Source organism: Typopeltis vanoorti, chromosome 10 (assembly GCF_054136105.1).
Source record: "Typopeltis vanoorti isolate ZY-2024b chromosome 10, IOZ_Tvanoo_1.0, whole genome shotgun sequence".
NCBI lineage: Eukaryota > Metazoa > Arthropoda > Arachnida > Uropygi > Thelyphonidae > Typopeltis > Typopeltis vanoorti.
In genome coordinates this window covers 80,869,140-80,891,859 of record NC_143558.1, presented here as the reverse complement: position 1 = coordinate 80,891,859, position 22,720 = coordinate 80,869,140, and the positions used below count along the sequence as shown (strand labels likewise).

The window sequence follows — 22,720 nt, the reverse complement described above, 5'->3', positions numbered from 1 at the left end:
AAAACTACTGAAAAATTCCTATTTAATCCTCCCGGTCGCTGTAATGAAGAAACCATTAGTGTAAAAGGTAATATTTCTATTCCATACATAAGCTCTGTCTCACCCAAATTAGTCAAGGTTCTTAGAAAATACAACATAAGAACTTTATTTACTCCTCTTCCTAAAATCCACTCCCTTGTGAGCCATCTGAAACCTAGACATCATAATCTTAAATATCTTGGTGTTTACCAGATCTGGTGCAACTGTGACATACCTTACTTTGGCCAAAGAGAGAAGTCAATCGAGTTACGCATTGAAGAGCAAAACAAGAGAGATGTCACTTACAAGAGAACGCAATCCAGTGCTTTGTCTAATCATGTTCTATTCGCGGCCAATTCTAATGAAGAAAACCCTAGCCATACGGACCTATGGGACAAGTCTAATAACATATTCCGTTGACATGATGAAGTAGGAAGGAAGATAATAGAATCAAAGGAAATCATTCTCAACCCCCCTACATCTCAACAACAACCTGAGTTACAACCTTTCAGACAGTCACTGTGCTGTGGTCAAATACTGGCATTCACGAGATGCTATACGTCCAACAATCAAGCCAATGAGGGAACAATTTTGAATGAGCAGATTTCAAAGTCGAAATATATATGCACTAATTTTCTGTGATGTTTGCAGTTATTCCCTCCATAACTCCCAGATCATCCCTTGTTTCTACTGGTTATTTCTTTTTTTTTAATGTGCGCCTCACGAAGGCTCTGATACAAGTTGTGTCTAATAAATTTGCTTTCATTTCTCTCGGTTCTAGTCATTCAATCTTTGACACAGGACAGGATAGACAGAGTCCATCAAAAAAAAAATATACAAACTTTAACAGATGCCACCTATGGACTTTTTTCGAAGTTGGATCAAATTACGGTAGCAATGTGTAGTATGACGTTCTCTCAAAAGATGTCGTTATTCACATGAATACTAACATCAACACCATAGCGAAGGAAGCAGAACTTGTTGCTGTGCTGGGCCTCCCAGATCTTCCCTTGTGCACATCACATATGGTACCATGGGTCTCAAACTTATCACGAATACGTGCAATTGTCAGGCGTGTTGGAAACTCACACCTCCATTGTCGTTGAACTTCAACAACTTGCTCAAATTTGAAATACCACTATAAAATGATCTTGCATTCCTTGAACGACAATCATACCTTGGCTATTTTGTTTGACTGTCCTACTGATCATGTGTTGATGCTAGTATTCATGTGAGTAACGATGTTGTTTGAGAGAACATCATACTACACATTCTACCATAATTCGATCTAACTTCGAAAAACGTCCACAGATGACATCTGTTAAAGTGTGTATACATTTTTTTGATGGATTCTTTATATATATATATATATATATATATATATATATGTAGAAAGTATTTTACCTATGGTGTAATAAATGTTAAAGATACTAAGCTACTTGTCTGTTTGCTTACTTGGGAAATGGAGTAAAACCAAGTTTAAAATACCTTGGTATCTTTAACATATATACATATATATATATATATATATACAGGGTGTTCGGGATAAATTTGACATATTTATAATTAATTATATTTTTCCGTAAGTTACATGTATTAACACACACTTCTCTTCATTTAAAAGTTTGGACCCTTCTTCATTCATATACAAGATGTCAGAAACGATGGATAGCTGGAACCCACCTGAATCATGGAAGAGAATAACTTGTATCATGATGATTCGTGCCCGCCATCAAAATAAGGATATTACGACTGCTGCCCAATGCTCCCTGAATACAGTAAAATCAATCAGGCATGAACTAGAGACTTGCAATGGTGACTACGAGGATGTAGCAAGAAGAAAGATCCCTAGCAGACGATCTGATTGCGTTCGTACAGCAGAATTCCTCGCAAATCTGCAGGAACAGGTGTTGAAGAACCCTGGCATTGGAATTCGGGCTTTGTTCGTGGAGTTGCTAACTGTAGTCAAGCCCTGGATAACAAGGGTAGCCAATGGTAGGCCGTATGTATGGCAGCAGGATTCGGCCCCTTGCCACACCTCTGTGAAAAGTCAAAAATGGTTGTCTGAAAATTTCTACGACTTCACCAGTCCAAATGTTTGGCCTCCAAACTCCCCAGACCTTAACCCCATGGATTATTTTGTATGGGGCGAAGTTGAAAAAGACACCAATCGCACTTCCAGTAATACAAAAGCCCAGTTAATGGATAAAATTTAAACAGTTTTTGCGGCCCTTCCCAGGGAGACTGTAGCATCAGCTTGTTCGAGGTTCCGAAGCAGAATTGAAGCTGTGATCGATGCTAATGGTGGTTATTTTGAGTAAATCTTGTTGATATTATTGTAATTAACTCTGCCTGTAATGTGTTTTTGTCAATTCATTAAATTTAATAGATACAAAGAAGATTTTCTTTTTCCTTACGAAACTGTCAAATTTATCCCGAACACCCTGTATATATAATACATTAGTACATAAGCATATTTTTTAAATTTCTTTAAAAATGCCAGAGAAGTCTATTACACTGTAAGTGAGACAGGACGTAGCAGCGCAAGCATATGGTGCATTCTTAAAGCAGCTAAATGGAAAATTTACATCCTAAGATTATTATATGCATGAAGACGATCCTGATTGAAGAATGCAATATTGTTGTGGTTTCAACACATGGTAAATAAGGCTGAGGAGTTTGTGAAGAAGATGGTTTGGTCTGATATAGAACAATTTAAGTTTAATGGAACAGTGAATCGGCATAATTGTGTTTACTGGGCTCAAGAAAATCCAGATGTTCATGTGGACAGGGCAGTCAATTTACTGGAGCTCAATATCTAGTGTGGATTGTCATCTAGGGATTTAATACAACCATTCTTCTTTGAAGGTACTGTTACTGGTCAAGTGAACCTAGACATGCTACATCATCCATTTTATCTGCCATTCATGCACTTCATGGGAATGATCAATTTCTATTCCAACAAGGCGAACCACCACACTATCACCAATCTTCAGGGACAATGGATAGGATGAAGAGGTGCAGTCGAGTCCCCCCCCCCCCAAGTTCTCCTGATTTAACACCCTTGGACTTCTACCTATGGGGGACTCTAAATGAGATTAACATCCTTGATTTTGATTCCAAGCTTAATTCCATTTTCTTTCATAATATGATCCATATAGATGAAGAATAAGAATGATGGTAGTGTGCACCCTTATTTTAGAACTGATTTTACATCAAGATATCTTTGCATAGCTCATGTAGTGTATCACAGAAAACCGGCTACACTGGTGGCCCTTTGGAAAGAAATTGAAACAGCATGTGCAGTAATCCCACTGGACACTTTGGCCAACATTGCCCAAGCAGCAGTTCACATAATAATAAGTGTCTGAATCAATGGTGGCCAGTGAAAATTTTAAGTGGGGGTGCTGAATATACAAAATAAAATGTTTAAAAAATTATTTTTTTCCTAATCAGTAACCAATTTATTAATAAATAAATTTACATGTTAAAAAATTGTTTTATTAAAAATATTTCACTCTCACCACTTACAAACACCAATAATAAAAGTTTCATACCTCACAGAAATAATGCGCATCAATACACAAACTCAAGCATCGAATACACTACCCAAACGAGCAGTGTCAAGCATAAACGAATATCGGTGAGTCTAGCTGCAATTGCAATCATTCTCACACTGCATTAGATCGCAATGTATTTGTTTCGTGCAACGATAATTGAAAAAATATAATTCTTTTTATATTTTCAACAGTGACACTCGTCATAATTCAGCCCTGTATCTATAATAAATAAATAATTATATGTTATTTTAACAGAATAAAATAAGATTTACAAAAAATAGTTTATCCTCACCATGAACACGGACCGATAAAGAATAACGCACGCAAGCACACACTGCCCAAAGAGCAGTGTCAGATTCACCTAGTTACGTGCAATGAGAAGCGCAAACGAATATCGGCGATTCTGGCTGCGATTGGTTGAATGTGATAATTCTGACTCTGCATTAGATCGCAGTGTATCCATTTCATAATCTAAAGCTTCATAATTGAATAGTAAATAATTGGAATTGAACAATTCCAATTATTAACTATTCAATCACTGTCGAAACATAAGCTGTAACCTTTAACAGGTTATATTGCATTTATATAATGTTGTAAGCATTGTTATTATTTATAAACACAAACAAAATTTAATTTTTTCATTTTTTCCTTGGGGGTGCAATAAAGTGTCTATAGTGTGCTATAATGTATGCTATAATGTATGGGCCATCACTGGTCTGGATGCTAATGGTAACCACTTTCAGCACCTTATGTAATTGTTGAAGTTAAAGGTAACTTGTATTCATCCCTTGTTGTCTTATAAATTTAGTATTACAATTTTTATAGAGGTTTTTCTTTTGTTGAAGTGTGTATACATTGTTTTGATGGACTCTGTATATATCTACTCTATAATATAAAATGATAACCCTTTTTTTTTGTAACGTTTTTTGTCAAGTTATTTGAAATGTTTTGAAACTCAGGGGCTACCCTGAGTGTTGTGTCTTCAAAATTCGAGTCATCAAAATGCAAGGAGAACCGGCCTACCAGTCCGGAACTCGGGGGGGACATAGGCGTCAGGGAGCGGAGCCCCCTAGTGTGTATATATATATATATATATATATATTCATTAAATTAATTAATTTTAATTTATTTCAAAACACTTTCTCTACAAAGAATTCAACATTAACATAACTGAAGCTACTTAGATAAAATATCGAAAACAATGGATGCTGTTATCAATGAAAAATTACAGTAACTGTATAATCATAGCAAATTAAAAAAAGGGGAAAAAAAAGAGTAACCTTACTTGAATAGCCATTTTTTTATAGTAAGTAGAAATAAATTCCATGCAACTTCCAAGTAGAATGAGACCTGACTGCAAAATTTATTAATGAATAATTAGAGATTGCATTATTTTTATTATTCATAATAATTTAATATAATTATTTAATAAATACATTTATAATTCTTTAAAAAAAAGAAGAATTTTCAGAAGTTTTAGTTTTGCTTGTTTCTAATTTTTTCTCAATAATATTACTCAATATCTTGCTTGCTTCAGTGCATACTCCCTCTCCTTTTGCTGCTCAAGTTTTTTGCCCTTCTTTTTCATTTCCAAACGTTTCACCTTTTTTTGTAAATCTTGTGTCATCTGTCTAATCATCATCAGCCATTTTCTGTCCACTGCATGATGAAAGCCTTCCCCAAAGTCTTCCATTCACCTTTTTTCACCTTTCACCTTTTTTTGTAAATCTTGTGTCATCTGTCTAATCATCATCAGCCATTTTCTGTCCACTGCATGATGAAAGCCTTCCCCAAAGTCTTCCATTCATTCCTATCTTGAGCCTTCCTGCACCACTGAGTTCTTGCCATCTCTTTAATTTCATCCTCCCACTGCCTCTTTGGTCTTTCAGCAGTTCTTTTTGCCATCTCTAGGATACCATTATACTACAAGAAGTAATATGAACTGCCCATTGCCTTTTGGATCTTTTAATAGCAGTTAAAATGTCTCTCTCACACTAAGTCTGAGCTCTGACCAAGTATTGTGCTTTTCATTTAGAATCGTAATACTGAATAATGATCTTTCCATTTTCCTCTGGGTAATCCTTAAATTTTTTAAAGTCATGTTTCACTTCCATATGTCATGAATGGAAGTATACAACTGTCGAATATTTTTCCTTTAAGGCAGATTGGGATGTTTCCCTTGAGTGCTTCATAGGGTTTTCCAAAGGATATCCAACCAGTCACCCTCTACAGCAAGATCATTTTTTTGTCTTAGGTAAACATAGGAGGTTATTATATCAATTTAATGGTGTTCCATTCGTAAAGGTATTTATTATAAGTTATTTTTGTTTTGCCTTTGTTTATAATGAGTTATTTCAGTCTCTCGACATTTCAAAAAATAATTCATTTTCAATATCATTTGTTTTAATATTGGAATGCTTTTGTTCAATGGAGAAAGGCCTTCTTGTTCCCAACTTTACTATTCAGGTTAGCATTCCTTTTTTTCTTTTAGTTTGCTATGCTATTGTTCTTAAGCATTTCTGGTGCCATTTTACAATATCTTATGCAATATCTCAATAAATATATTATGAAATATATCCAATACAATACACAAAAATCAGCAGTAATATACTACAAGAGATTAATTATTCAAAAAGAAAGAAAGTAAGAGGAATAGAACAGATAAAAATCACCTATTTTACAGCACTAAACAAACTGACCTTTCATGATACTAGCCTCAAACCTAAATCAGAACCATAATTTGTAAAATTTTGCAAGACAAAGGATATCTTTGATCACTTGATTGCAAACACCATAATTATTATAATTATTAACATCTGACCTCCATGAAGTCAAAGGACTCATTGGAGGAAGTCCATACTCTCTCATTCAAAACAGATTATCAAACCATGCCTTAAACCTATTCACAGTTTCTGCACTCACTACTACTACACTTTCAAGTGATGCATTCCACTCACCAATTATTCTCCATTCAAACAACCTGCTTCTCACTCCTCCTTATACAGTTTCCAGAGATGGCCTCTTGTTCTACCTTGTCTCCCTCTATGAAAAATCTATTCTGCATTAATCTGGAAATAACCCCTCACTAACTTATACATTTCGATCACATCCTCTCCCCTTCTCCTATTCACTAGGTTCTGAAACTTCCATTCCTTCAATTCTCCTCATATCTAACATCCCACATCTGACACTGACTTAATAAACTTCCTTTGGAACCTCTTCAAATCTGCACACTCATCCATGTTGCCCAATCAAAGCCTTATACAAGATAACCATAACCTTTATGCTTTTACATGTCAATCCTCCTCATTATCGCCATAATCTGTTGTGATGTTCTTACAATTTTAGCAATGTCTCTGTACACCATCACCCCACATTTCTCATCTCTTCCACCTCCTTCAAAATCCCCCCCCCCCCCCAATGTCATTAAAGTGCAAGTTAAACAATAATGGTATCAAAGCTGATCCCCGTAGCACTCCACTAATGACCTTCCTCTTTTGAGATATTACTCCTCGATACACAATCTGTTTATACCTATCTGACAGCCAATCAGCTATCCAACTCACTAGTCTGTTATCTAATCCTGTGTTAATTTAGTTTCCAGTTCATCACGTGGCAGTTATCAAAGGTCTTTGAAAATCCAGGTATACCACTGTATATGCATCTACTTTATCCGCTGAATTTCTCACCTTGTTGTAACATGTAAGCAGATTGATAAAGCATGACCTCTCCCAATAACAAACCCATGCTGACCATCATAAAGAATACTGCTATTATCAGCCCATTATCACAGTCATCGCCAGCTTCTCTAACACCTTAATAACAAACTCCAATTACACACATTGGCCAACAATTTGTAGCTTCAGTCTTATTCCCCCCATCCCACCCACTTTGTGAAGGAGGAACAATTTTTCCCAATTTCCATTCCTTTGGTACTCTCTCTCTGTTGCAAGACTCATGTTAAACAGGTGTGCCAAGGCATCATTAATTGCTTAGAGAATTCCTTCAAGACAATCAGCGATATATTGTAAAGTCCTACTGCTTTAATCAACATCAAGTTTACTTAATTCCTCATACACCTCTTGCTCATTCACTATCAGTCCTTCCCTTCACCATACCCTCTACACTCTAGCTTCTCATGTTGTCTTCTTCATGAGGATGAAATACACTGATTAAACTGCTCGTTGAATATTTAAGCTATATCCTTTGCATTGGTTACCAATCTGCCAGTGTCATCAACTGGCAGCATTCTTCCATAGTCTTTTATTTATTTATTTATTTTTAACTTGCCACATATTGAAAGAACTCACAATGATTTTTCTTGATTTTTTTTTTTAATCTTGATTGGTAATTTCTTCTCATACTGCATTTTTGCTGCCTAATCAACCTTCCTGGCCTTCTTTGTACTCTTCATACAACTGTGGAGTCAACATTGAACTTATGTTGCCTTCACAGTGCCTTCTTCTTCCAAATTTCACATAATCTCTTCATTCATCCATTTAAGCTTCTACCATATTTAGCTTTTTCATCTTTGGAATATACTCACACACTGCTGATGTTAAATAGCTCTTGATTAATGGCAAAGCAGCATTTATCTCCTTTTCATGATAGCGCCTAGTTGTCTCCTTAGCTTTTCACAATCGCCAGCATTGTAGTTCCACACATATATCCCTTCCACAGAGAAGTTCTCATATTGGCAGGAACATTGGCAGGTATTTTTGTTTTTAATGCAGCGGTATGTGTGACAATGTATTGATAGTGATGCGGGACATATGATTCTTGGGTTGCGTATTATCAACATCTCTATTTTGGTGCCGTTGATTAGAAATGCGTTTTGGTGGAAGTATGTTGTGATTTCATTTAGGTCTTGTTGTGCTTTGCAGAGAGTTGTATTAATGTTGTCTGTGTGGATTGCTAGTAGTGCAGTGTCATCTGCGTATTGAAATATTTGACTTTTTATGGATATGTTATGAACATTGTTAATGTATATGTTGAATAGAGTGGGTGATAATATGGCACCTTGAGGTACACCGGGTTTTATTTGTATACTCCGACTGTGGCATGTACCTATTTTTGTTACTTGTGGCCTGTTTGAGAGGTAGTTCTTGAACCATGTATGCAGTGTTCCTCTTATAACTATTGAGTATAGTTCGGCGAGTAGTATGTCATGTTCAAGTGTGTCAAATGCTTTGGTTAGGTCCAGCAGTATAAGGACGGCGTACTTGTTTTTGTCAAGAGCTTTGTTTATTGTGTTGGCGATGTCTTCTAAGAAAGTAATGGTGCTTTTTGTTTTCTGAAAGCTGTATTGGTTTTGGGAGATGATGTTGTACTTCTGTAAATAGCTCTGTAGTCTGGTGTGTGTTATTTTTTCTAGAATTTTTGAGATGACTGGTAGTGTAGCTATTCATCTGTAGTTCTGAGTATCGTTTCTTTTGCCGTGTTTGTATATTGGCGTAATTACTGCAATTTTTAGTTGTTGGGGAATAATGCCTGTGTTGTCGAATATTATGTTCATGAGTTTCAAAAGTATTGGATTTATTTGTTCAAAGTGTGTTATAAGGTCTGTGAGTCTTATTTTGTCTATTCCTGGAGTGGTCTTTGGTTTTAGTTGTAGGATTGCTTCTTTCAGTTCCTGTTTTGTTATGGGTGGAAAATACATTGTTTGTTGTTGACTTTGTGTTGGTAGTGTTTTGTTGATTGTTGGTAGTTTGTCTTTTTTTAGTTGTGTGATATTGTTTGTGAAAGCATGGTTGAGTCCGCTAGTTTCTCTTGGTTTGTGTCCTGACCGAAGCTTTTTGCAATAAAATCTTGTGCTGAAGTTTCCTTTTTTCGAGTTACTAATTCGTTGAGTGCAGCCCATGTTTGCTTAATGTTGTTGTTATATTCCATGAATTTTTGGAAGTAGTAGTATCCTTTTGCCCTACAAATTTTTGTTGTTAGTTTATTTCTTGTGTTTTTGTATAAGGTTTGTAAATGTGTGTTACTAGGTGACTTTTTTAAGTTTTTTCCATAGATTTTCTTTTACAGTAATAGTATTTAGTATGTTACATACAGCTTCAAAATCACTGCCCCCCCCCCCCCTCAATATCTCAACCTTGTGTGGACATATTTTTCCCCACTAACACCATTCAGCATTTCCCCTCTCTCACAAAAAAACACCATATTCTTTTTTAAGTTAAGGGATATTATCCCATATAGTTTCTTAGCCAAATATAGAAACTATATAAAGTTCGGCGATTCCAAGCATAAGCAAATACCTGGATAGTGCAGCAACTGATCCTTGAAGGTATTGCAAGCTGAGGCAACTAATAGAAAGGGTGGAGCAAGCTCTGATCACTATTCTTGATATTTACCCATAATGTGAACTAACTTCTAGGAGCTGTATTATTGTTCAACATTATGAGAGGTCACTACCTAAACCGGTTTCGACCTTTTTTCAGGTCTCATCAGTGAGTAGGTAGACCTAGTTAATACCAAGTTTGTATCGAACAGAACTTACATCCCTTCTATGAGAATTGCCAAGAGGTGTCCTATTAAATTACTAATTATAATGAAGAGCCAAAATATGGGATAATATCCCTTAACTTAAATATGTTCATGTTGCCGAATTGAAGCCTTTGGATCTTCATTATAATTATCATATTCTTTGCTTTCTATTTCCAACAAGATATCATCATTCTTATTCAACCATGTTTCAATTATTTAAACTACTTTTGGGAAATAAACTCAATGAAAGCAATCATTTCATCTCTCTTATTTCTGATACGTCTAGCATTTGCAAATAAGTAGTCAAGCTTTCTTTCTCATAGTCACACCAGTTTTTCTTCATCAGTCAGGCTCACTTTCATTTTTATGCTTGGTTTTCCTCTTTGAATCATTTCCATATTCATAATCACATTCTCTGCACTCATATTCTTATGCTGACTTTTCTGGCCGTCGTTCTCAGTCTTGCACCCATCACTGCCTTTTGTCAGGTATTATCTTCACTTCCCACCCCCGACTTTTATTCAAATTATTGCAATTCATTAACACATCACGCTTTCTGTAGACCATCACTCTCTAGCTTCTTTTATTTAATATTTCAACAAACACACATCACAATCATACTCTCAACAACAAGTCATTTTAGTAACAAACCATTTATTTAAATTATTACTAATAATATTAATTAAATTATTAATATTATATATTAATAATTTAATTAATTTATAATATAAATTGTTAAATTATAAATTAATATAATTAAATAATATTATATTAATAAGTAATAAGGAATGAGTTTTGACATTTCAGAAATTCATTCAACGAATGGATTATAGACCCAAAAACAAATGTAAATAAAAGTGATGTATTTATTTTGAAATGCCAGGGGTATCCAAAATAAGGAAGACAAAACTGTTGGTTAATTCACTCAAAAATTGATGAGATAAGTGAAATGTGGTTGCATGAGTATGATATCCTCATGGGAATAAAATTGAAAAGTATAATTTTTGTTTGTCAGGATGAGAAATGCAAGAAGGGAGGGAGGGGAGTGCCATTCATGATAGTCAGGTAATTTTAAATTATACAAGGTATACATGCCTGAGAGATGGGGAGGAGGGAGATTGTGGCAGTTGTTTTGAAGCAGTATGGCGTGAGGCAAAGGATAGACAAGATGAGATATTTAGTTGGATGATGCTATGGACTGAGGAAAATGGTGGGTTAGTGACAAAGAAATATATATGCAAATCGGCTTAGTGAACAAAAAAAAATGCAATCATTATGGATAAATTCCATCTGAAACTTTAACATGAAGACTAATCATATACCAAGACACCAAGAATATTCTCATCACATTTATTTAAACTATTATAATACTTACAGGTTTTGCTGCTCTTTTCTGACAGCAACATCAGTGTTAATATGTACAGAAATTAGAAAGCATAAAATGTGAAACATCTATAACTCACTGAAAAGAGTAAGTAATATTTCGATGCTGAGTCATTTACTACTTGCGTTGCATCTATCATTGTTTTGTTTAATTCCACTCACTCACCATTCTCCAAGCATAAAATATAGCCTGCACATCCTTACTAACCACACTCTTATTCAACTTCTAGGAGTGACACCTTTATTGAGGTGTCACCAGTGGGAGATGTCAATATAGGTTCTCCACTAATGAGACCTGAGTCAAGCTTAACCTTAATGTTGCTGGGTTTAGCTCTCCCACCGGAGGAGCTAGACTCTGGAAGGTCAGTGGTGTATTACCAAATACACACACACACACACACAATGATCCCTCGACTTACATTCGGGTTCCGTTCCATCTGGCAGAACGTAAGTTGAGTCGGACATAAGTCGATACATTAAATCAACAGAGTTATAAGGGTTAGGGACTTAACCGTAATAAATATACTGTCATTTTAATTTTTAAACCATTATTATAAAACTGTACTGTGTGTTACTGCCACCATAAAACATGAGAATAATCACCCAAATCTTCCTCATCCATATTAAGTATTTGCTGTGGCAAATAATTTTCCTCCATATTAATTTTATCCAAACTTTCCATAAACTCCTTGGCAGCCTTCTCAGCACTTGCAGATTCCCATACATTTTCACATTATGAAGTACAAAGTGCTATTTGAATCTCATGAACCAACCAGAAGAAGAATCGAATTCACAGACATATTCGGATTCTGCTTTCTCCTTCAACATGTTGAAGAGACTTAGTGCCTTAACGGTTATGATCACAGTGTGAAGGGGTATGTGCTTTTGGTTCAGGTCCTCTATCCATGATGCAAGTAGCTTTTCCATATCACCTTGTCGTTGCTTCGTCACTTCGTCGATTTAATGGAAGCAGATCCGTTTACAGCCTCTACAATTTTATCCTTATTTTTCAAAATGGTCATCACTATAGAATGAGATCATCTGAAGTCATGTGCAATTACAATGACGGGCTTACCAGCTTCATGTCACTTTATAACTTGCAACTTCATTTCAAGATCAATTGCTCACCTCTTTTTGTGTGATTCTTCACGATTTTTTTTGACTGTGCATGTGGGGGCCATGTTGCACAAAACATTGCGAAATATTTAACGATAAATACACAAATAATCCATTTCTCAAACACAAAATCAACAGAGGAACTGTTGAAGACACGTACCGGCTACCTAGGGAGGTTGCTGCTGAAAAACACTGTTGCCACTGTGCATGCTTTACCTTACACTCGCTTGCGTCTTGTTTGAAAGCATAGCCAAAAATTTATTCCCTTATGGGATCACAGACATATCTTCGAAAGGACATAACTTGAACAGATGTAAGTTTAGGAATGACTGTATATATCAGCTGCTTTTGGGTCTGAAATGTTACTTTTTTCAAAACAAACATAACTGTCATGTATTAACTATAAATCAATGCAGAAGTGATATGTTTTTTCCATCACCATCATCAAATTCCTGCACAATGTACCCTCAAGGGGTGTACAGGATATGATAGTACTGCATGAAAAATTTACATCATTACTAACTTCCTATCTACAATTTTCCTCCAAATCAGTCTGTTACCTGTCAAGACTACAACATTATCAGATCTTATATTTCTATCTTCTAAGGCACTTTTTACTATACCAATCCACCTATATCTTAGTCTTCTTCTGGGTCTTTTTTTTCCTGCGAACCTAGCAGAGAATGTTTTTTTAGATTAGCTCTGAAATTAGTGAGATTAGCTCTGCTAAAACATTCCTGGATGCTGACAATGTCAAGTTCTTTCTTAATTGATGCCATCTGTTAATGCCCCTAATCTTTCTCATGACTCTCATATCTGCGGTCTCTAGTCTTTGGTCAAGTGTCTTACTTCTAACCAAGCTTTCAGATCCATAAGTTAAAATTGCTTTGAACACTGTCTTGGGGGTGCTGCAACTTTCGAAATATACATACACACTGTAAGTACAGTGTGTATGTGTTTGGATTATATATGAAAATTATGGTAAAAATTAAAAAAAAAAAAATAAACATGAAAAAATATTGTTAATTATCAATAAAATTAAAAAATCTGGTATAATTCAAAATTACTTAAAAATAAAATATATTCTTGTTTTGTTTCATGAAAAAATATTGTTTATTATCGATAAAATTATACAGTTCAGTATAATTCAAAATTATTTAAAAATAAAATCCATTCCTTTGTAATTAAAGGAATGGATTTACAATTTTTGGACATTACAATTAAATCCTTTAATTGTAATGTCCAAATATTTAAAGAGACAGAATAAACACAATAAGCACTACGAACACTCTGCTACTGGTGCAAACTGCATATAAACAACAGTGCAGCATTATGCTAATAACTCGCATCTCACTATGACGTGCATATTCTTGAGCGCCTAGCAATATGTACTGTGGTAAACACAGTGCTGCTAGCATCCTTCACCCTCCTAAGTGCTACAAGATGGATTTTATTATTTTTTTATACAAAATAAGAGAATTGTATAAGATTCTTGATGATAAAATTAAATATTACAAGCAAATATAAAAAAATTAATAAATATATTTATATAGAGAAAAATTGGGAGTGCTGCAGTTCTGCAGTGCTTATGCACAAGCTGCCCCTGATTTTGACTAATTTCTCTCTTATTCCAAATAAATTTATTCAATTGACTTCCTACCATACCAGCTTTGTTGATTCTGTTGTCTATTTCCATATTTAATTTACCATCTTCACTAAAAATCATGCCCAAGTAGCCTATGTATGTTTTTTTTTATATATTATTATTATACAGGTATCTCTTGGAGTCAAAAGACTCACTGGAGGAGATTATGCTAAGCATCATTAGCATAATATCTATCACACCTTATTCTGGCAATTTATTCTACTCATTCACCATTCTCCAACCAAAAAAGCTAGTCTGCACACCCTTATACAACTTCCAGGGGTGACCCCTAGGTCTCCATTATTCACGCATTGAAAAACTTATTTTCTGTCAATCTTATAAAATCCCTTCAGTAACTTATAAGTTTCTGCCATGTCCTTCTCTTCTATCTTTCACCTAAACTCTGCATCCCGCACACACAAGTCACTGGTTTGGTTGCTTGTCTCTGTTCCTCATCACTATCTGATCCCCAAAGAAACTGAGGTGACTAAATCTGTGTGCAAAGCAGTCATGATGTGGCCAAATCATAGCCTTATAAAGGGGATTAATAACTCCATATCTTTACTTGTTACTGTGGTTTTTCAACATACAGTATTCATTGGAGGTATTTTGTCAACTTTTGCAATATTCCCTTTTGAACTTGAACTCTGTCCACAATCATCTAAAAAATCTTTAGCCTGATCAATTTCCTGCAATCCAGTACTGTCAATATGATACAAAGTACGTAATCCTTTCATCCTGAAGTGCATAACCTTATATTTTGCAATATTACTTTGACAGCCACTATATATCACCAACACAGATAATTTATTTCATACGTCCTACAGGAAATCAACATCACCTTTATTACCTATTGTCCTCCCCAGTTTTGCATCATGAGCAAACAAGTCAAAAGTCCAAAATTACTATATGAACTATAAAGATGTGTTAACAATTAACATGCCTACTAGAATATGTAGGCCAGTTTTGTTATATTTTAAACTGATTTTACTCTTTGTTTATAGTGAAATAATACAATATATAAATTAAAATAAAAAAATTCTGCATACATCAGTATACCATAATAATAATATAACATAGTAAGTTTCAAGTGCTTTTCTGCACTTACCAGTAAAATATCACTGGAAACATATGGAGCAAGAGTAATTTTTCCAAGATGTTACTTATTAATTGGATAGTTTATCAGAAGTGGTAGGAGAACCTAAGTAATCAACAACAAATCCTTCAAACTCTGGAAATGCAACAAAGAATTCTGAGGATAATTAAAAGAAACACACGTATTAACCACAGTGAAAATTATTTAATTGTAAATATTTCATCCTAAGTATCTTAGGACACATCATCAGTACAATAATTTAAAACAATCATAGGAACAACATACAGTTAGGGCACATGATTACAATAGATCTCAATAAACGTGCATAACATGTTACAAAAAAAAAAATAATAAAAAAATTATTTAACCCAATTTTGTATGACAATTTCCCATACTTTAGGAATAGTAAGAACGTTGTTGCGGTTTAAGTTTGGTCTGTGTAGTAGGGCTTCAGAACTTTCTTTGTATAAACGTTCATGATTATATAAAGATCTATGTAAAAGTTTAGACTTTTTCAAATGGATCCTATGGTTTGGATTTTCAATTCCGTGTTCAGAGAGGCCAGATTTTTGCGATTTAAAAAGATGAATGTGGTCTTGAGGTTTCGAGATGCATTTCTGAACAGACCTACCTGCCTGTCCAAAGCAAGACAATTTGCATGAGAATGGAATTTCATAAATGCCAGGCAACATCAAAGGTGAGAGTTTGTCCTTAGGAGAAGGTAACAAGTTGTAAATTTGGTTGATAGGTTTGTAAGAAGTGGCAAAATTGTATTTCTTCATAATTTTAGAAAGACGTTCGAAGATGCCTTTGACGTAAGGTATGAGAATCCTATGGACTTCTTCCTGTCTGGTCTTCCATCTCAGAAATCTGGCATTATTAAATCACTAGTTTCCAGAGCACACAAATTCTGCTCCGCTGAAGAATCTTTAAACCAGGAATTAGAAGTAATCAAAAATACAGCCATCCTAATATGGATATAATCCGAAAACAACTCAAAAAATCATCAGTCACTTCTCCACACATCAAACCAGACAGGAAGAAGTCCATAGGATTCCCATACCTTACGTCAAAGGCATCTCCGAACATCTTTCTAAAATTATGAAGAAATACAATTTTGCCACTTCTTAAACCAAATTTACAACTTGTTACCTTCTCCTAAGGACAAACTCTCACCTTTGATGTTGCTTGGTGTTTATGAAATTCCATGCTCATGCAAAGAGTCTTACTTTGGACAGACAGGTAGGTCTGTTCAGAAACGCATCTCGAAACATCAAAACCACATTCGTCTTTTTAAATCACAAAAATCTGGCCTCTCTCAACACGGAATTGAAAACCCAAACCATAGGATCCATTTGGAAAAGTCTAAACTTTTACATAGATCTTTATATAATCGTGAACGTTTATACAAAGAAAGTTCTGAAGCCCTACTACACAGACTAAACTTAAACCATAATGACGTTCTTACTATTCCTAAAGTATGGGAAATTGTCATACAAAATTGTGTTAAATAATATTTTTTTTTTTTTGTAACATGTTACGCACGTTTATCGAGATTCTACTGTAATCATGCGCCCTAACTGTATGTTGTTCCTATGATTGTTTTAAATTATTGTACTGATGATGTCCTAAGATACTTAGGATGAAATATTTACAATTAAATAATTTTCACTGTGGTTAATACGTGTGTTTCTTTTAATTATGATCACACCACAGGTTTCGTTATTTAAAAAAAAAAATTCTGAGGATGGTTCACTAGATACACGACTGAGGAAAGTCTATGCTCATCTTCAGAGGATGACTCACAGCAGTAGTAAGCTTCAAACATTCGCACGTTAGGTCCAACTTAGTCTGCATGGCTTTCCTTTTCTGCATAAATCTTCTCTATAGCGAGCAACTGCAGCTTACCTCATTATGTCTATTTTGCTGAATCTCTCCATGTTGGGATCAATTTTAGAGGCAAATGTCCCTACCAATCTTTTCAGGTAAACTTTTTTGGGAGCTTGTCCTCCCCTTTTTGTTCTGATTTCGTGATTTTTATTTCTAGCTCTATAAGATCTTCATTTGAGAGCTCTTTTTCCACGGTTTCCAACAAATGCTCTAATGTCTTCAATGTTAACCTCCAACCTCAACTCTTGTAAGCTTTTGCCTTTGTCGAATCCTGTAAGTATAGGAACACATGTTTTCAGCAAACATCTTCCAAATACCATTCACACACACACACAGAATGATCACTGCCCTCCATGCTGCATCTGAAAGATCTATTTCCTTCAAAATTCTCTAAGGTTTTTCTCACCCTCAGGTAGTATCAACAGTCTGAGCAAAAGCATTTCTTAAATAATTTCCTTTGAAGACAGCAACATAATATGGTTGGAGGAGTAAGGTAGGATTCTGTGAGAATGCTAATAGGATGACCATCATAAGTATGAATAGTCATAAGTCAAGGAATGACTATAATATACATAAAGATACTCTCAGCTCTGAAATGTTACTTATTTCAAAAAAATATAACAGCCATTCTTTTCAGTGAGTCACATTTTCTGACATTTGTGCTTTTTTAGTTATGTGTTCCCTGTTCAGACGAAGTTTTTTAAAAATGTGATGTAATGCCAGATAGCATTGAGAGTGAGTTTAAAAGTGATACAGTTGAAAGTGAGAGTAAAAGTCCAGAGCGAGAGAATGGTTTGACTGATATAAAAAGAAATGAAGAATTAGCTGCAATGAGGGAGATAGCTTGATTGCATGGAGTGATACATAGGGCAAAGCAGCAGCTGGAGCGATTACAAAAATGTCTACCGAATGGATCAGCTAACAAAAAGAAGCAAGTACAAGATAAAAAAAATGAGAAAATGATTGGGAGTGAAAGAAAAATTAAGGAGCAAGTGTTATATGGTAATTCAGTAGTAAAAGGTGTAATAGATGAGAGTTTGACAAAATCATGCTTTCCTGGTGCTAAAATTAATAATGTGAGGCTATTAGAGAACAGAAGCATAGAGTGAAAGAAATGATTGTAGTGGCCGGAATAAATGATTTAAAAGGTGAAAAGTTTGCTATGAGAGAGAGAGAACTTGAAAGAATTACTAGAGGTAGCAAAAGAAAAGAGCGAGAGAGTTAAGATAGTGAGCCTGTTGCTGCAGTATGACAGAGTAGAGTTGAGAAGGAGGGCCATAATTGCGAATGACTATATGCACAGGTTACGCAGGAGGAGTGGTATGAAGTTTGTGGATGAGTGGAGTGAGTTTGACAGGCGAAAGGACTTATACAAGGATGGTTTGCATCTGAATGGATTTGGTGTTCGGAGACTGGAAAAATTGTTGCTGAATGAAGTGAAAGTGGATGTGCAGAATCAGGGAAACTAGAGCTTTGGGGAAAAGAAGGAAGCTGCTAAGTGGATATGCAGACATCAGTGAGACAGAGTGTAAGAATGTGTATAATATGCCTGAGTTAGTACAAAGGATAACAAACCAGAATGGGATTGTTAGTAAAGGGTGTCCCAAAATTCATGCAAGAAGTAATTTTGATAGAAAACACAGGTTTTTAATTAAAAATTGTAATTTCTTATTGATTTATAAAGTATACAGTATAGGGTTATGCATGGAATAGCATATCAGGTAAATGGCCTCCACGGCTTTGCTGGCACATAAGCACTCTTTTGTCAAAATTTTCCATGACCGTTTTGCATAAATGTGGCTGAATTTTGTTGATACAGTGCTCAATTTCCTCCTTCAAGGCATGGGTGATCGTGGGCTTGTTGGCATAAACTTTAGGCTTCAAAAAAACCCAAAGAAAAAAGTCCAATGGCGTTAAGTCACATGATCTGGGAGGCCAATTCTGATCACCAAAATGAGAAATTACACAACCAGGAAATGACTCATGCAGTAATTGAATCGTTTCTCGGGTTGTATGGCATGTGGCACCGTCTTGTTGAAACCACATGTCATCTACATCCATATCTTGCAATTTAGGCACAAAAAAATGGATTATCATGTTGCGATAGCGAGCACCATTAACTGTTATTGCCTTACCAGCCGCATTTTCGAAGAAGAATGGACAGATGATGCCTCCAGCCCAAAATCTGCACCAAACAGTGACATGTTGCAGATGCATTTGTTTCTCAACAATCACTCTTGGATTTTCTGAACTCCAAATGCGACGATTTTGTCGATTAACGAAGCCATCAAGATGAAAATGAGCCTCATCACTGAAGATGATTTTGTTCGAAAAATAAGCATCCACATGTTGTTGTTCCATAATCCATTCAACAAACTCTCTTCACTGTGTGTGGTCAGTAGGCTTCAGTTCTTGAGTCAACTGAACTTTGTAAGCATAAAGATGCAAATCTTTCGTGAGAATACGCTGTAGAGAGCTTCTCGAAATGCCCAATTCAAGACCACGCTGCCGAATTGATGTTCCTGGACTCTCAGCAACACTCTCACAAACTGCTTCGATGTTTTCTCTTGAACAACTTGTTGAAGGACGGCAAGAGTGTATATAAGATCACTAATTGATCCAGTTTCCTTGAATTTTTTAATTAATCTTTTCACAGTTGATGAAGTTAAATCACTATTCCGACCATATTTTGTAGGAAAATTGCGAACTGTAGCTGCCAAACCTTCATTATTTTTAAAATATTGCTCAACAATGAAAATGCGTTGTTCTTTCATGTAGCGCTCCATTTTTAATAACCCTGAACTGTCAGCTGTCATGCTGTCTTTTTTTTCTCATTGACAATACTTTACCGCACAAATGGCGCTAAATTTAAATCTTGCATGAATTTTGGGACACCCTGGATAAGGCATCAAGATAGGGGTGGGACTAGGGAGCGTTTGCACTTTATGTACACTAATGCCAGGAGTATTAGGAACAAGGAGCAGGAATTTTTGGCATTGGCTGGCTCTTCCTGGCCACAGGTTATTGGCATTAGTGAGATATGGCTAACAGAAGATGATATAGTTAGTGGGATAGAATGTAAAGGTTATAGTGTGTTCAGGAAAGACAGAGAGAAAAGAATGGGAGGGGGGGTGTTATTGATGATAGCCGATGAACTGCATCCATTATAGAGACCTCAATAAAGGTCGAAACAGACTGGGTAGTGGCCCTTCCCTTAATGCATAACATTATACATATCTGCAAGGAGATGTGTTTTACATTATGCGAGATACTGAGATAGGAGTAATGTCAGCTTGGTCCACCTTTGCTACGAGTTGCACTACCTTACCCCAGTCCTGAAGATATTTTCAGGCGCAAACTTTGTTTGCTCGCACTTGGATAAAGGATTAAACTAAATTTATTATAGTCTAACCAAGTGAAAAATAAACTTTCAACAGGAGGTAATGGCTGACTGCATACCTAAAGTCCAGAGAGTAAATCAAGTGGGAGTTAAATGAATGAATAGCACCATTAAGTTTGAGCTGCAAAAAAATAATAAAAAATAAAAAATAAAATAAATAAATAAAATAAATAAATAAAAAGAAACAATTCTGGAGGGAATTTAAGGAGAAAGGTGACATGCAGGCACACGAACAGTACAAAGCACAGGCCAGAAGGGTAACTAGTGTGGTAAGAAAAGCAAAACCAGATTATGAAAGGAAATTAGCAATGCAAGCTAATGAGAATCCCAAACAGTTCTTTCAATATGCCAAGTAAAAAAAAAAATGTATATGGCAGAATGATTTAAAGGAATGCCGATGGTAGGGAGGTAACTGAATCAGTCAAAATAGTAGAATTACTAAGCGGACAATGTGCAGGAGTATATCATCCAGGTGGTGATATTGCAGGAATGAGGGAACCAATAGCTTATACAGAAATTGAGGTGAACAGTATATTACAGTACCTTAATGTGAATACATCCATGGGATTGGATAGTATACCAGCTTCAGTCTTCTTATGTGAAGCGGAAGAATTGTCAGTGCCCTTGACCATACTGTTTAATTTAAATCTCAGCTCTGGGTTAGTCCCGAGAAGGGGATAGAAAGAGGGGAAAATAGTTCCATTGCATAAAGGAGGCTTCAAGATGGCTGTTGCAAATTACTGACCAATCAGCATATCAGGAGTTGCTGTCAAGGTATTGGAGAAATTAGTCAAGAGCAAAATACAGGAATATATAGAGAAATGGGATACTGTATGGGGGACAGCATGGTTTTGCGAAGGATAGATCATGCCTCGGTAACTTGCTCGCACTTTATAATACAGTGACGGGTGAATTGGATAAGGGTAATGGTTTACAGTGATACTGCCGGACTTTGCTAAGGCCTTTGACAGGATACCACATGGGGATGGATATAAGGTTGATGAGATGGATAGGAGGATGGTTGATGGAGAGATATCAGAGAGTAGTTTATTCAGGAGTAGAGTCTAAAAGAAGGCCTGTGACCAGTGGTGTGCCGCAGGGTTCTGTTCTTGGACCATTGCTATTTAATTTATTCATTAATGATATAGGAAAGGATATGAGAGGAACTGTTCATTTATTTGGCAATGATGCAAAGTTGGGTAGAGCAATAGTGAATACACAAAATTTTGCAGGATGATTTAGATAGATTGGCAGACTGGGCTAAAGAGAGTGGATGTCGATTTAATGTGGCAAAGTGTAACGTTATGCATTTTGGGGTGAAAAGATTAGCATCAGTATACTACATTGGTGGAAGAACCGTACTCCAGGAAATTGAAGATGCCACAGATTTGGGAGTGTTGGTGGATAGGGAATTGAAATTTGGGGGTACATAGCAAAAGTGGCTAAATCAGCTCATCAGATCACTTGGTTACTGAAGAATACTTTGACGAACAGAGACAAGCAGGTTATTGTTCCTCTTTATCGAGCCTTGATAAGACCCTATCTTGATTACTGTATGCAGATCTGGGCACCAGGGGTTTCTTGGTGATGGGGTGGTGGTAGAGAGGATCAGGAGGCAAGTGACCAAGATGGTAGCAGGTCTATGGAATGAACCTTATGAGAAATTGCTTATGATAGAGCAGTTCATCAAAAATAGTGTTTCTAATTCAAATTGGTCTTCTGCATTTGTTTAATGGATTTTTTACAACTCAAAAAGAATTAAAATAGAATTTAATAATTTAATAAAATAAAATTCTATTTTATTCTTTTTGAGTGTTGTAAAAAATCCATTAAACCTCCAACATAATGTCCTCACAGCACTTAAGCCTCTACACAAGAATTCTAATCATATATGGAGAAGAGTTAGCACGCAAATCCAAGCAATACGGTAAGTCAAAACTACGACTATCTAGACAACCAAATAGGCTGGCCTTTTTAAAAAGATGTCGGGATACAAGAGTGATACCAAAATGTGTTAAAATAAAGATCAATTTCCATTCCAAAAAAGCACTCCGGATATACAAACGTGCCAGCTTAGCATTACTATGCGAGCAAATCGCCTCTACTCGTGCCGCCCTCGCAGTGAT

The 22,720-nt window shown here is 35.7% G+C and overlaps 1 protein-coding gene across 1 annotated transcript in view; it reads right to left on the bottom strand.

Annotated features, from left to right (window-relative positions):
* Positions 1-22,720, bottom strand: part of LOC150102538 (RNA polymerase II-associated protein 1) — a 754,864-nt gene that overhangs the window by 313,848 nt on the left and 418,296 nt on the right. The window contains exon 21 of the mRNA XM_090399226.1: positions 4,864-4,932. Within this exon, the coding sequence (XP_090255352.1) occupies positions 4,864-4,932 (69 nt within the window). The remainder of the gene's footprint in view (positions 1-4,863; positions 4,933-22,720) is intronic.